The sequence below is a fragment of the Nothoprocta perdicaria genome, unplaced genomic scaffold, assembly GCF_003342845.1.
Source record: "Nothoprocta perdicaria isolate Ctin4 unplaced genomic scaffold, notPer1 scaffold_14, whole genome shotgun sequence".
Classification (NCBI taxonomy): Eukaryota; Metazoa; Chordata; class Aves; order Tinamiformes; family Tinamidae; genus Nothoprocta; species Nothoprocta perdicaria.
This window is the reverse complement of record NW_020454538.1, coordinates 6327792-6343085: the sequence shown is the minus strand read 5'-3', so window position 1 is coordinate 6343085 and position 15294 is coordinate 6327792. Positions and strand designations below refer to the sequence as shown.

Below are 15294 nucleotides of genomic sequence, written 5' to 3'. Positions count from 1 at the left end.
ATAGGTGCTGAAAATAGACTTTGACAGGTTTTTGTTTTTATTTTTTTTTTTTAATTATTTTACTCATTTTAAAAAATGAGCAAAACCACTTTTGCATCTACAAGCTGAAACACAGTGATACGGTGAATTCCACAGCAGCATTGCTCACAAGGATAAGTCAGTTTGGAATCAGTGTGTTTGCTTATAAGGAATTAATAATAATCGGGAAGAATAGTAATCAAAGAGGAATGATCCTTTCTTGAGGGGAGTGATTTCTTGTTTCTGGCAGCTGTGGAAAAGAGCTACTAAACTTAAGTTTTAAATACAGAAGACAGATTAGCTACTCTAGTAACCCACATTTAAGGATAGTCTGTTTATTTTAAGTTGCTTTAAGCTGGTACTTGACCTCTTCTATCTACACTTGGTAAATAACACTTGCTGTGATCTTTCTCTGTTGGAATCCAGTGTGAGAATGACAGCTCTGAAATCTGAGCCTGGTCTTAGATGTGAGATTTACCTTTCCTAGTTCTCCCTGGTACAGAAAACAGGACCAATGCAGTAGGAAGGATACATTTTTTATATTCTCTTTGCTGAAGAGCTATTCCTCTGTAATGGCTTGAGGTTGGCTTTTCTTTTTCTCCTTCAAATATTATCTGTCTGCTGAAGGAAATCTCGTATTCCAAGGTCACATGTCTATTGGGGTTTATTATTTGGATGAGCCCTAGGAAAAGAAGTTATTATCTATAACATTTTTTTTCCCAAATAATCAGGAGCTTTATTGTAAATGAGTGCATAGTCAAGTAAAGGTAGAGTTTACTTACTAGTTAATACAAAAAAAAAAGTTTTACAAATGTACACACTAAATGTTTTCCTAGTGTTATCCTCCTCACTCTAATTGATTTGGCACAACTGCTCTCCAAGCTGTTTAGCGCTCAGCTTATTCTGAATGCCTGTAGTCACAGCATTATTCTCAACGCAGGTGCTCTGCTGTGAAGATGAACTGAGGCTGATGCAGGGTATTGTCACACAAACAGAAATACCCATCTAAATTTACCTGAAAATCTTGTCCCTTGAGCAATCAACTTAAACATATAGCTTACAGAGAAGACAAATGGGAGATTCAGAATATAGATAATTATATATCTAAGAATTGGAATTTGAGTGGAAATTCTTCCAGTTAGCAAGGGAGGGAGACAGTAATTCCTCACTCAACTGTATGTAATACAATTTGTAAGTTCAAGAAGGATATGAAATGCCTGGCAGTCACTGGAAATAAATACCTGGGTGTTGGGGGGCAGTGGGAGTGTTTTTGTCCCCGCCTTTTCCCCCCATCTCCTTGGCTAGGGATAGGCAGCTCTCAGTCTGCTCTCAGCAGCAGGTACACTGGCTGTTTACTGCAGCTCTACTGAGTGTCTGCCAATTAAGAAGGGAGAAATTGTGCCTTTTTCAGGAAACCTCTGAGAAAATAAAGCATCCAAGACATTTGTACTTGTTACCACATAAATTACACTCTATCAGAATTTTTAAAACTGAAAGTTTAGACTTATCTAGCTCACGTCAGCCTCAAGAATGTAGAAATGGGAGTGCGATTGCACTGAGTCACACTTTGTGCCTTGCTCCGTTCACGCGGCTTAAGGGCTCACTGGTGTGGAATAGTTCCCCAGGCCTTGTCTTGGTGACGGGCTGCTGGCCAAGCAAACAGGCTGGTGCAGTTATCTCGGAGTCTCCTGCAGACGGTCAGAAGGGCACTGTGAAGCCGTCAGTGTGCTGGTTGACCTGGGTCTCGGGATTGCCCCAAGTTGCCTTCTGTGAAAGGGAAATGAGGATTTGCTTTAAAGATGGAAGAATGTTCTCAATATTCTTCAAGGAAATAATCAATTATTTTACTTGTTAACCTGAAGTGTAATACTTCTTGCTTTTGAAAAAACTTAATGAGCAACAAGGAAACTTCCCCATAACTTACAGGCGTCAGGAACAAGCCATATTTAACAATGTATGGGATGCAGCTCAATACTTATAGCCTTCCACAACCTTAATAACTTCTCCTAGATGCAGCAGAAGCAAAAAAACTTTTCATTTGTTTAATGTGACAGAACTTTTCCATTTCTACAGATATAATCTATCAGATTTGGAAAGCTGGGCCCACGTACTGGCTACTGCAACTCTTTTTCTTCCTTGACATGTTTTCTTTGCTGTGTTTTCTTTTTTGTCCATAGTTGTTGGCTCTTGCCTATGTGCAGGTTGACTCTGTAGAACTCTGTATTTGGCATTTTTTGGGTGCAAGTGAGAGAGCTGTAACTGGGCCTCAGTGGGAGAGGGAAGGAAACATCGTTCCTGATCGATGCCATCTCCAGCGCCACTGAGTGGCTTTGTGAAGTAATAGCAACGTACAATTTTGTGACAACAGATTTGGGAGAAATATGTTTAATCTTCCAGGTGATGATGTTGCTGGGCTTGTTTGCAACATTCAGAAATAGTCTACTAGCAGAGATAAATGACAACAAGAATTAAAGCAAATGGCCAAGAATCTGGTAGGACCTAGTATTTTGCAGAAGCTTAATCAGACTTTGGGGACATAAAAGCTGTTGTCCGCTGTTCACATAAATTATTTTTACTGGACCTAGGTTAGACATAAGTGATACAGTTTTATTTGTATGGTTCACAATTAAACTAATTGTTAAACTTACAGGAGCATTTCAGGAGTAGCTAAATTTGTAGTTTTTAGAATCTTCTGAGAAAATTTTTGGGAACTGCTCAAGGTTTTTAATGTACGATCCAAAGCAGTTGGATTTCTGTGAGTTAACTGCCTGTCATCTCTCAGGCAGCTGAGCACGCTAGGAGATTTTTGAGTTAAACTTTGATTTACTTTATATGTGTGCACAAATGTGCAAGTTTGTGTGACCCTTTTGACCCTTTTTGAACAGCTCTCATTTCTTGTTATGTAAAAGAATGTTAATTCAGTCCTGAATAAAGTTAGGCTGGTCAGCAAGCAAGACTCTCTCTCTTAGAGAGAGTCTTGTAACTCTGCGGTCAAAATGACTTCTTCTTCTGTTGGGTGAGTTCAGAAGCTTAATTTATCTATTAGCATAGTCATTGCCATGCTGGTAACGTGACACCTATCCCTTATATAATCCCTTCATCGCCTCAGCCAGCTGATGAAAAGCCAGAAAGAAGAACTTTGGGTGGAACTGCGTGTAAATGAAAGCAGGGAAAGGAAATAAGCGTGTGTTGGAAAGGGACTAAAATGTTCAGTATGGAGGAAGGTGTGGAATACAGTATGAGAATTTTACAAAATAAAAGTGATGAGCTGCCTCGTGGAGCACGGATTAGAGAATAACAGAAATCGAGGTCATTAGTTAAATAATTGTGAAGTTAATCTTGAGTTTTAAACTTTTGTGTTGGATTTAGCACTAATCATGGTGGCTTTTATCAGAATTTTATGCTAAAAAGTACTTATTGGGTACTCCAATACTTGTACTATTTTGTGACTTTCTTCAAATATTAATATTAGGAAAGCATCAGGCATACCATATATATGCACATGTATACTCGAATCCAGTTTATCTTCCTTAGCCAAGCCATTCTTCCTGGATGTGGGAAGTTATAACTTGAAGCATTAAAACCCCACAGTAACTGCATGACACACAGAGAAGAACAGGCAGGGGGCTGAGGGAAGCCCCTCTCATGAGACCCACGGGCTGCAGCGGGGACCGAGCAACCGGGCTCGGGGCCGTGGCGCCGGGCACCGCGGCCTTTTTTTTAAGGTTAGTGCCAGCTTCACGGGAGAGCAGCACGCAGGCTGTCAGCTGACCCGGGTATTAGTTTCATGCTTCAGGAGGAAATGAAGTGTTTCATTCCAAAAGTTTTCGCTTCTTCGCTAGAATGGTGAGCATATTGGTGATATTGCCATTGCGTTTGCTTGCTTTCTTTGTGACGTGAAGTTAGGGTTAAGTGAAGGAAGCGAACGCGGCTTTGATTTTGAGGGCTTGCTGCAGTTGTCTACGCAGTTAGCCCGCTTGGAAAGCTGAGCAAAAACGATGCCAGCTCCTCCTCTTTTGCCCTTCTCTGAGGACAGAGGGGAAAATGTCATAAACAGTATGTGTATAAACTGGCAATTATTACAGCTGCATAGGATTGTCCGTATCATTGTGCTGCTGCTTGCTAAACAATTTATGTTAGTAAATTTACTAGTGAACTAGTGAAAACTCGGTCTAATGTTTCATCCTGCTAAGTCATCTTCGGTTGACTCTGGCATAAAGTTTTATATTTAGCACTCGAGCAGTGCAGCAATGCAGTTGGGAATAGAAAATTGCTTTTTCACTTGACTGCAAATAATTAAAATTTAGAAGGTAGCTTATAAGTCAGCTGCTTCAGTATATGACTTTTCAGATGCTTGTTTCTGACAGAATTAATGAGCTAGTTTCACTATATAATTTAGAATGTTCTTTTTCCATAAAATTTACTTGCACTTGACTTATATATCCACGTTTCTCAGCAATTTATGTCTGGCAAGAAGGGGAGAGGAGGAACTCTTGCAGCATGGAGAAGAAGTCTTTATGCCACCATAGTGACACAGCAAATCTTGCACTTTTTTGTATGCGTTTTTTTTTTTTTCTTCTATTACCTCTTGCTTTGTGACCTGTGTTACCTTTAGAGAGACTGCATGCTCCATGATTGCATACAGACAAGACTATGTCACATTCAGAAGGTGAGATAATTTTATAGGAGGTTTGTATGAGCCTCAGTCTCCAAGTATCGTGGAGATTTTGGAGCTGCTAGTGGGGAAGCTATGGATGGGATGTAAGAACCTGAAGTTTTTTTATTATTATTATTATTATTATTATTTACTTTTTTTTTTTTAGTATTAGTAGTTTTATTAGTGTTGTAGGTAGATAGTAAATGCAGAAAAATCTTTGTGCAAGAATAGTGTGGAAAATGGACTGTAAAGGAAGCTAGAGTTTGAGGTGAAGAACAAATATTGGCATAGAGAGAATATGAAATTGTTCCCTTTTCCCTCTGCATTCCTTAGCAAACAATACAAAGTTTAAAAGAAGAAATGGGACATTGTGAAGTTGTGGAACTGTGGGATGTTTTTTTCCTGAAGATACTTTGAAAACTCTCCCTCCCTCGTACCTGCACATACACCTCCATGTACAGTTCTCCTTTGGACCTCCACCTCTGGGTCTTGTGTACACGATTCCCTTCCCCTGCTCTGAACTGTGGAAGACAACGGCTCAGACTTAACCTCCCTAAAGGCATCTTAGTGATTAGTTAATACTTGAACTTTCAGCCCGAGACACTCACAGAAATCCAAAGTGATACAGTGCAGTAAACGTGATGGTGCCTAGTTTACAAAATTATGCACATACAGTGATAATGTATGTGACTTTATAAGAAACCTTGGGGTGACTGTATTTGTTTTATGACAAATGAAAATGACAAACTGAGTTGTTTTATGTAATCATTCTGATATCTGATTTCAGTTATTTGTGGAAATAGCTTTATACCTACTTTATTTTGTTGGATTGTAAAAGTTATTGAGATATCTTGCTGTAGTAATGTCATTATATAAATGTAAGAAATGAATATTTTTATTAAGTTACATTCCGTGTTTTTTTTCTCCCTATCTTGTTTTCTTTTGTGTATTACTGTACAGAGCTCTGGAATTGAAACTTTAGTGGAGGAGCTTTGCTCCAGATTGAAAGACCTTCAGAGTAAGCAAGGTAGGTTACAATACTTGATTCTTTTGCAGCCATATATCTAATTTACCAAATACATACCAGTCTGAGATGGGGGGGAAGGGGAGCTGTAAATTCAATAGCTTTTTGTGTAGGTGATGCAATTTTAAGATACACTTGAATAGTTTCATTCAAATAACTAGAAACATTTATAGCAGTATATGTTGTTTACCTAAAAAAGAGCCATTCGGCAATGTATTTTTCCATATGAAAAGATAAAACTATTCAAGTCCAGTTATGCATATTTTTTTAGTAAACATTTTCTATTCAGTGTTCCTTCACAAAAGCAAGCAAAAGTCCCAAAAACATAAACAAGAAAGTAGGTTTCATTCTCTTCTTTTTGTATACAGGTTTGTGAGAAGAATAGTGGCCTCAGAATTGGTGTATACTAGCTATTCCAGTGAAAATCTTTTATACGTAGCAGTTGCACAGAGAGATTTGGTTAAAATTTGCAGGCTTTAGGGAGAATCAGGATGGGGCTTTATGTGCTCCAGCACAGGGCAGCACAGGGAGCCAAGTACCTAACGTCGGTGTTCCAGTGAAAGCTTGCTGTGTGGGAAGCTTTGTTCAGGCACAAAGCAGCAGCCTTTAACGCTACAGAAACCACTTAATGCACTCATGGTGCAGTATAAATAGCAGTAAATAAAAGGTAAATACTGATTTCTTTCTTGAGACGTTGGCTAGCCCCTGAGAAATGGGAATTAAACAAACCTAGAAAGCCCCCAAGTTATTATTTTTATTTTAAAAATCTGACACAGACTCGTGAAACATACTTTTCTGAGCATAACTGTGCAAATTTTTTTTGAGAAGCAAACTTTTGCTTCTCTTCCAGAATAAGTATTTACGTGCATAGTTAAAACCATTTTAGTTGTTTCAAGTCTCTTGCTTGTTTTTAAATGGCAAAAGCATCATTATCCAGCTCTAGATGCTTTATAATGTTTAGCAGTGACACTGCACTAAGAATAGTTCCAACTATTTATTTTAGAGAAGAAAAAAGAAAAAGAGAAAGCATGTTTATTTTACAGGTGTTAATATAAAGGTTTAAATTTTTTTATAGTCAACTCTTGCTCAGGTTATCTGTCTTATTAAATGTTGACCCAAAACACAACTAGATAGTTGACCTAAAACGCAGCAAGAAGGTAGATGCTGCTGTAACTGAACATTTTTATGTGTAAGAAGAATCTGGGTATGAAATAGCTCAGTAAGAAGTTTTGTAGTGAAGACAATGTTGACACAACATGGCCTGCACTTGCTGTCTGGTTGTGTTTGGTGAAATTTGTGGACTCTAACAATATAGTTGTGGAAAATATGAATCTTGAGTGATGTTCTACAATTTTTTAATGCATTATAATCAGACTACAAGTGTTCTGTTCAGTTATTTGCAATACTATATGAAAATATGTTGCTACTTGTGTAAATCCTGGTGCGGTCTTTGAAATACTGTGACAAAATACACTGGCTTCTTGATTTCTCTTAAACATTTGCAATTTTTTTTCCAAAACAGAGGAGAAGATTCACAAAAAGTTAGAAGGCTCGTTGTCTCCAGAGACTGATTTATCTCCCACAGCAAAGGATCAAGTAGAAATGTATTGGGTTTTTTTTTATTATTATTATTTGAGACTATTTTCTGTTTTCTCTCTTTATCCCTGTATTTTAGAGCAGCAAAGTTAACTAAGTGTAAAATATGGAATTCCCAATGTTAGGAAGTAAATCCTTTTTCCTCCATCTCTTTTTTTTGCACGTCTTAAATATTTAAATAAGGCCAATTGATATCACAGGATGATTCAGTTTATGGGGAAGGCCTGACTACTTTCCTTTGACTATATGAAGACCTGAATTTTAAGGCATTCTGTATTTTAGAAGCTTTAAGACCAGGTCAGCTAGGCAGATTAAAAGCCATTAAAATAGCATGAATCCACATGTGGCAGACATGGTTTCCTGCCTTCCTGGCTGTTTATCTTCCCCAGCAAAAGTGGGAAACTGAAGCTCTTTATAAACAAAGGGGTCTCCTGCTACCCAAGTACCCGAGTCACTGAGCTACCCAAGGGTTTCATCTTTGACTTCACTCTGAGAGATGACTGTTCATGTATTTGCTGTATGTTCATTTATTTTTTTTAAAAAGGCCATTGTTAGCAGTGACAGCATTCTAGTAGCAGTGTTGCTAAGTGGATGCTACATCTTCTAAAAAACACTGGGAGAACTGATTGTCTGAATATGCATCTAAGTGAGTAAAAAGCATTCAGATTAGCATAGTAATGCCTGGTATCACTCAAAGCATTGCTCTTATGATGGAAGAAGTTACAACAAGGAAAGTGGCGTGAATCTACACACTGGTAATAGATACTTAATTCACTTTGAGTGTTTTTGAGCAGGTTTTCACTGAAATATATGTACTTAGTATAAAACACTTGACTGTCAAACCTGTGCTACTTTGAACATCACAGGAAACTATGCTTTACCCTTGTCGTTGGCCAGTGTTGACTGCATCTTAAATTACCTAGCTCCTTCTTCTCTGCCCTCAGTAACATAAGGCATATTGGTAAAAGTTGGGGCTTTTTGAATCTCTTTCCAAAACCATGTCAGTGATAATGTTTGATTCTTGCAGTTTTTGTTTGTTTTACCTGGAAGATCAAACTATGTAGAGGCCAACAGAAGGTGTCTCACTTCAGAGAGAAGCACCAACCAATAGCCTGCAATTCAGGGATTTCTTACTCATACTCTGAATCAAACAACATGAAGTGAATTTCTCCATGCTCTGCTTAATAAGGAGCTAGACCTTCACTGCTTTAAGCATCTGTAATTTCTGTCTCTGACAGAAGAAAGCTTAGTACTTCCTGAAAATGAGGCTATTTATTTTGCAGTGATTTCTATACATGCTTTAATATTAATTAATATAAGCACTTTAAAGTTTTTCTTAATCTCCCCTTTGGTATCGTTCAAGTAGAGCTGAGTGGCATGAGTATATATAGAACAAACTAGATTTATTGGCAACTAGAGATAATAAAATAATGTGGATTTTTTTTTTAAGTAATATTTTCAAATTTTAGCACACACTTGAAGTTCCAAGATCTGAATGTCATCTTTTTTCTTGTTTTCAGGTACTATGAAGCATTTCCTCCTCTTTCTGAAAAGCCAGTTTGCCTGCAGGAAATCATGACTGTATGGAATAAATCCAAAGTATGCTCTTACTCTAGCTCCTCATCTTCATCCACTGCTCCACCAACGAGCACAGATACATCTTCTCCAAAGGACTGCAATAGTGAAAGTGAAATAACTAAGGAGAGAAGTAATAAGGTATCTGCCACTGTACATGAAAGAACCCAGCAGAAGAAAAGCAAAAACGAAAAAGAAAACAAGTTTAGCAACAGCACCGTTGAAGAAAAGCCTGTTTTGTACAAAAAGCAAGTGCGACATAAGTCTGAAGGAAAGATGCGTCCTCGCTCCTGGTCGTCTGGCTCTAGTGAGGCTGGTTCAAGTTCTAGTGGTAATCAAGGTGAATACAAAGCGTCGATGAAATGCATTAAAGTGAGACACAAAACAAGAGAGGTTCGAAATAAAAAAGGGCGTAACGGGCAAAGCAGGCTGTCGGTGAAATCTGTTGACAAAGCGGAGAGAAAAATCCACAGTGGAAGCAGTAGCAGCAGCAGCAGTGGGTCCATCAAGCAGCTCTGCAAAAGAGGTAAAAGGCCATTGAAAGAAATTGGAAGAAAAGAAGCAGGTGGTAGCGATGGAAAAGATCTGTATTTAGACAGCAGAACGGAGAAGGAGTACAAAGAGGAACCCTTGTGGTATACGGAGCCGATCACAGAGTACTTTGTTCCTCTCAGCAGAAAAAGCAAGCTGGAAACTACGTACCGCAACAGAGAAGATATATGTGGCGTAACACCAGAAGCTGTAGAAGAGCTGTCTGAATCAGTGCATGGTCTTTGTATTAGCAACAATAATCTTCATAAAACATACCTCGCAGCAGGTACTTTCATCGATGGTCACTTTGTAGAAATGCCTGCAGTTCTAAATGAGGATATTGACCTCGCTGGGACCTCAATATGTTCTCAACCGGAGGACGACAAATATTTAGATGATGTTCATCTCTCAGAATTAACGCACTTCTATGAAGTGGATATCGATCAATCCATGTTGGATCCTGGTGCCTCAGAAACGATGCAAGGGGAGAGTCGGATTTTAAATATGATTCGACAAAAGAGTAAAGAAAAAAGTGATTTTGAGGCAGAATGTTGCATAGTGTTAGATGGAATGGAGTTGCAAGGGGAAAGTGCAATATGGACAGATTCAACCAGCTCTGTTGGTGCTGAAGGGTGGTTCTTGCAAGACCTTAGTAATTTAGCTCAATTTTGGGAGTGCTGTTCATCTTCTAGCTCTGGTGATGCAGATGGGGAAAGTTTTGGAGGGGATTCTCCTATTAGATTATCTCCCATCTTAGACAGCACAATGCTTAATTCACACATGCTTGCTGGCAATCAAGAGCTCTTTTCAGATATTAATGAAGGGTCTGGTATAAACTCTTGTTTTTCAGTGTTTGAAGTGCAATGCAGTAACTCTGTTTTACCATTTTCTTTTGAAACACTCAATTTGGGAAACGAAAATGCAGATTCTAGTAGCACTGCTAATATTCTTGGGAAAACACAGTCTAGATTGCTAATATGGACCAAAAATAGTGCCTTTGATGAAAATGAACACTGTTCCAATCTTTCAACGAGAACCTGTAGTCCATGGTCACACTCGGAAGAAACGCGTTCAGATAATGAGACTTTAAATATTCCATATGAAGAATCCACGCAGTTTAATGCAGAAGATATTAATTATGTAGTTCCTAGAGTGTCTTCAAGTTATGTAGATGAAGAAATTCTAGATTTTTTGCCAGAAGAAGCCTGCCAGCAACAAGCTAGAACCTTAGGAGAAATGCCCACTTTGATTTTCAAAACAAAATCTAAACTAGAATCTGTCTGTGGTATTCAGCTAGAACAAAAAGCAGAAAGCAAAGACTATGAAGCTACACAAGGGTGTAGTGAAAGCAGTCCACATGGAGAAGGCTACAGCTCAGGGGTTATTAAAGATATCTGGACAAATATGGCTGACAGAAATTCTGCGGCGGTGGTAGAAATAGAAGGAATGGAAGATGAGTTGTTTTCAACTGATGTAAATAACTATTGCTGCTGTTTGGATACGGAAGCAAAAGGTGAAACCCTCCAGGAGCCCAATAAAGCAGTGCAAAGATCAGAGTATCACCTCTGGGAAGGTCAAAAGGAGAATTTGGAGAAGAGAGCCTTTGTTTCGAATGATTTATCAAAAGTAGATGGTGGTGACTACACAACACCATCAAAACCTTGGGATGTTACCCAGGAAAAAGAGAACTCGTTTATCCTTGGTGGTGTGTATGGGGAGCTGAAAACATTTAACAGTGACGGAGAATGGGCCGTGGTGCCACCTAGTCACTCAAAAGGGAGCTTATTGCAGTGTGCAGCCTCTGATGTGGTGACAATAGCTGGCACAGATGTCTTTATGACTCCAGGTAACAGCTTTGCCCCTGGTCACAGGCAATTGTGGAGGCCCTTTGTATCATTTGAGCAGAATGAGCAATCCAAGAGTGGAGATAACGGATTAAATAAAGGTTTTTCTTTTATCTTCCATGAAGACTTACTGGGAGCTTGTGGTAACTTTCAAGTAGAAGAACCAGGGCTTGAATACTCATTCTCTTCCTTTGACCTGAACAATCCATTTTCACAAGTTCTTCATGTAGAGTGTTCATTTGAGCCAGAAGGAATTGCATCTTTCAGCCCTAGTTTTAAACCTAAGTCGATTCTGTGCTCTGATTCAGACAGTGAGGTTTTACACCCTAGAATATGTGGTGTGGATCGAACGCAGTACAGGGCTATACGGATTTCTCCAAGGACTCATTTTCGCCCAATTTCTGCGTCTGAACTTTCCCCGGGTGGTGGAAGTGAGTCAGAATTTGAGTCAGAAAAAGACGAGGGAAGTATTGCTGTCCCTTCTCAAGTAGATGCGTTTGAGGATGCACAAGCAGATCTCAAACCTCTGGAAGAAGATGCAGAAAAAGAAGGGCATTACTATGGAAAATCAGAGCTTGAATCTGGAAAATTCCTTCCCAGATTAAAAAAGTCTGGGATGGAGAAGAGCGCGCAGACATCGTTGGATTCCCAAGAAGAGTCAGCTGGGATGTTGCCAGTAGGAAGCCAAGATCCGTGTTTAGAGTGTAGTATGAAGGAATCTCTAGATGGGAGGGCGATGGAGAGCTCCAAAGTAAACTGCAGAATAGTGGAGCCCCGTGAGGAAACGAACAAGTTTTGCGGTTGTAAAGCAGGGTGCCGTTTCCCTACGTATGAGGATACTCCTGTTTCTTCAGGAGAACTCGAACAGGTATGTAGAGATGTGAAAATAGACAATCTGCAGCTAGCACCTGCGTATCAACAGTTTCAGTCATGGTAGTTCAGTTTAAGTGGGTGTAAATATATTGTTCCATAGAAAAATTAACCATCTTCGGGCATTATGGTGTCATCTTGCATACCCTCAGAGTGCGTGATATTTATAAGTGTATGCTCATATGGCTTTATAAACATCTCTATCTTAGGTTTTTTGCTTATCTGATTTCCATATAACGTGTTAACGTGTGCATGAATTGTGACTGGTAAGATTCGCTCATTTTGATTCGAGCTTTTTTAAAATTTAGAAGAGGCAAATCTGAAATCGGTCCTTTCAGTATGAATTCCAACTTGAATTATCATTAATTCCAAGTAGAAGAGTGTGAGCTTGAATTAGTAGATGTAAACTCCATCAGTGAAAGGTTTGTAGAAAGGTTTTATGTTCCAGATATTACAGTATTCTTTTGTCAGGAAGGTACGGATGCAAAATGAAATAAAACATGGATGCAAAATGTATTCTGCTGTCACAGTAGTGAAAGGAGGCTTCAGTATAACTAAGAATTAAGCTCAGTTGTTTTCAGGTATCGTTACAGTAAATTAAGTTATAATCAAGAGCAAGAACTTCTAGCCAAAAATATCTAATTTTCTGTTTATAAGATTACAGTTTCTATTGCTATCCACTCCCTTTGCTGCTCTTGAGGGGAAAAAATGTGTGTGTGTGTGTGTGTGTGTGTGTGTGTGTGTGTATTTGACCAGCAAAATCATTTCTTTGTGTAGCCAGCTCAGAAAAATTACCTGCATAGTTGAGTTGGGTTTATGGTTGCTCCCCCTCTTCAGCTTCCATGTCCTCAGCGGTTTTAGCATCTCCATTAGGAGAGAATTTTCTGCATTTTCAACTGAAGAATAGCAAGCAGCTTGTGTTGGACTGATCATATTCTCCTAAATTGTAATTTGGAAGGAATAATTCATTTATGGGAAAGTTAATGCTTTAGCTAATGCTAAAACTGAAGGTGAAGTTTCTATTGACCAAAATCAATATTCTTTATTTTTTGTCTTTTTTCTCCTGTTTCTCCTCATGCTCCTTCAAAATAACTACTCCTGTTTCTCGTCCCTAATGTCTGCTGCTTGTACAAGAGAATCAAATCTATGGCTTTTCTAGAGATCTTGGTTACTGCTGCTCTGCTAAGAGATGAAGTGTCTCCCCAAATTTTCTAGGAGTCTGAGAAGTTCCTGTGTTTGTTCCAGATCTTGCAAACAAAAAGTCACCAGAATTTTAATAAGCTTGGGCTGTAGGTCAGAGTAGGATCTGGAAATACAGTTTTACTTCACTCTTGGTGAAAATGTAAATTCATTGTACAATAGGACAAAAAAAAAAGAAAAGAACAAATAGTATACAGTTTTCTGTGATGGTGAGAGACTAGGTTCCTTTCAACCTCTTTCCAGGTCTCCTTTCCAGATCCTTAGTTCCATGAAGATGCTTATTTAAATTTGTCTGGAGAAAAATAAGAGAGAGGTTTATTTGGAGTAAAGGTTATGAAGTTGTTTAATCAGTTAATCAGTTGAGACTGATTTTATTAAGCTTTTTTATTATTATTATTGTTTTTAAACCTCCATGCTTTCTTTTATGGAGTTCAGAGAAAATTTAAGCGTATTGTATTACCTTAATGTTGATCTGATGTAGTGTTTTAGTCATGTTCTGTGACATGGGCAAAAATAATGACTTGAAAATACTGCAGCATAATAGGATTTTTTTTTTTTTTGTATTGCATAAACTCTAATTAATATGCAGACTGTGCAAACACCTATTTATAAGAATATAAGAGAATGTTTCAGTTTCTTTCCTTATATCTTCCTTATTAGGGCACCCTTTGTAGGGCTGATTCGTACTTTGGAGTATGAATCTGGCAAAAGCTCCTGCATAAGCTCTTTGAAACTGAACAGATATTATATAATTAACTTGAAGATTTTAGAAAAGGCCTTATTAAAATTATAAAAAATGCTGTTCTGCACATCCCCTTCCTTTAAAATAAATGCTGTGGACTTATTGCTAAATATGCATGAACTCTGTAGATCTGGTTAATGGTCTCTGAATATGCCATCACCAAAGCTATCAACAGGTCTGTACTGTACTCTGGTCTAGTGCATATGTGCATTAAAAAAAATGGTGGTACTGTTGAGTTCTTGACAAATAAATGAATCTCTAACTTGTGGGCTGCCTTGGGACTGTTACCAAACTTCTCAGGTCTGGCCTACGTAAAGCAATAGCATTGGTGGCTAGGGGATTTGACTGGCAAAACGTATATGTTAAGGGTCTTGTGACTTAGTTGGCTTGTTAGATCTCATGAGGAGTTTCACTTGACTGGAGCACTATGTTGCAAGTATATAGCTGGTATAGGAAGACTGGCAAGAGGGGGAAGCAAGTGGAGTGCCCTAGATGTAAAGGCCATATATATACACAGGCTCTCAGGTGCGTAATGCGGCAAGTAACCTGCTGTAAACCTCTTTGGTAGCAGTAAGGGGGAGACAAAACACAGCAGGTCTGTAAGAGAGACCTTAAAATGATGGATTTCATAATTCCTGTGTAAGTATTGATGGGGTGAGGGAGGCCACAAGATACAAAGCAAGACAGTGAGATGGATGTTTGGTATAACTAGAAGTCTCAGAAGTAAATAAGAAACAAAGAAGACTGAAGGAAGATATTCTGGTAGAAGAATAAGCAAGCCTGGGAAGCTGTTAAAAGATGAAGTCAAGAAGTTATTTTAAGCATTTTTTTAAACTTATTTTAATTCTTGTTGAAAAGACAACTAACTGAAAAAGGGGAAAGGTACAGATAAGTTATACTGCTAGTTACAGGAATATTGAGCTGTGTATCGTGAGCTGTGTATTGTGAGCTGAACACAGCATAGGAGAACAGTTTTAATTTAGTATTATTTGAAAACACACAGAAGACAACCTTTCAGCAAAGGAAGGCACATTTCTCCCTTTTAGAAGAGAAAAAGGGAAGTAGGGTATTATCTCTCTTAAACTTTCTAAACAGTTATTTTCACTTGAACATACCAGAAGGGAAAAAGTTACTGAGTTCTGGGTTGCAAAGAGGAGCTTGCACATGCAAAGTGACTGTCGATGGCTTCCTGTCGAAGTGAAAAAGCCAGGAGAGCCGGGATAATCTTGTCTGGGAG

At 38.5% G+C, this 15294-nt stretch overlaps 1 protein-coding gene across 3 annotated transcripts in view; it reads left to right on the top strand.

Annotated features, from left to right (window-relative positions):
- The window catches only part of KIAA0232 (KIAA0232 ortholog), a 43236-nt gene that overhangs the window by 17045 nt on the left and 10897 nt on the right, over positions 1–15294 (top strand). For all 3 annotated transcript variants that reach the window (XM_026034133.1, XM_026034132.1, XM_026034131.1), the window contains exons 3-5: positions 5636–5702; positions 7222–7303; positions 8816–12113. In XM_026034133.1, coding sequence (XP_025889918.1) covers positions 5636–5702; positions 7222–7303; positions 8816–12113 — 3447 coding nt within the window. The remainder of the gene's footprint in view (positions 1–5635; positions 5703–7221; positions 7304–8815; positions 12114–15294) is intronic.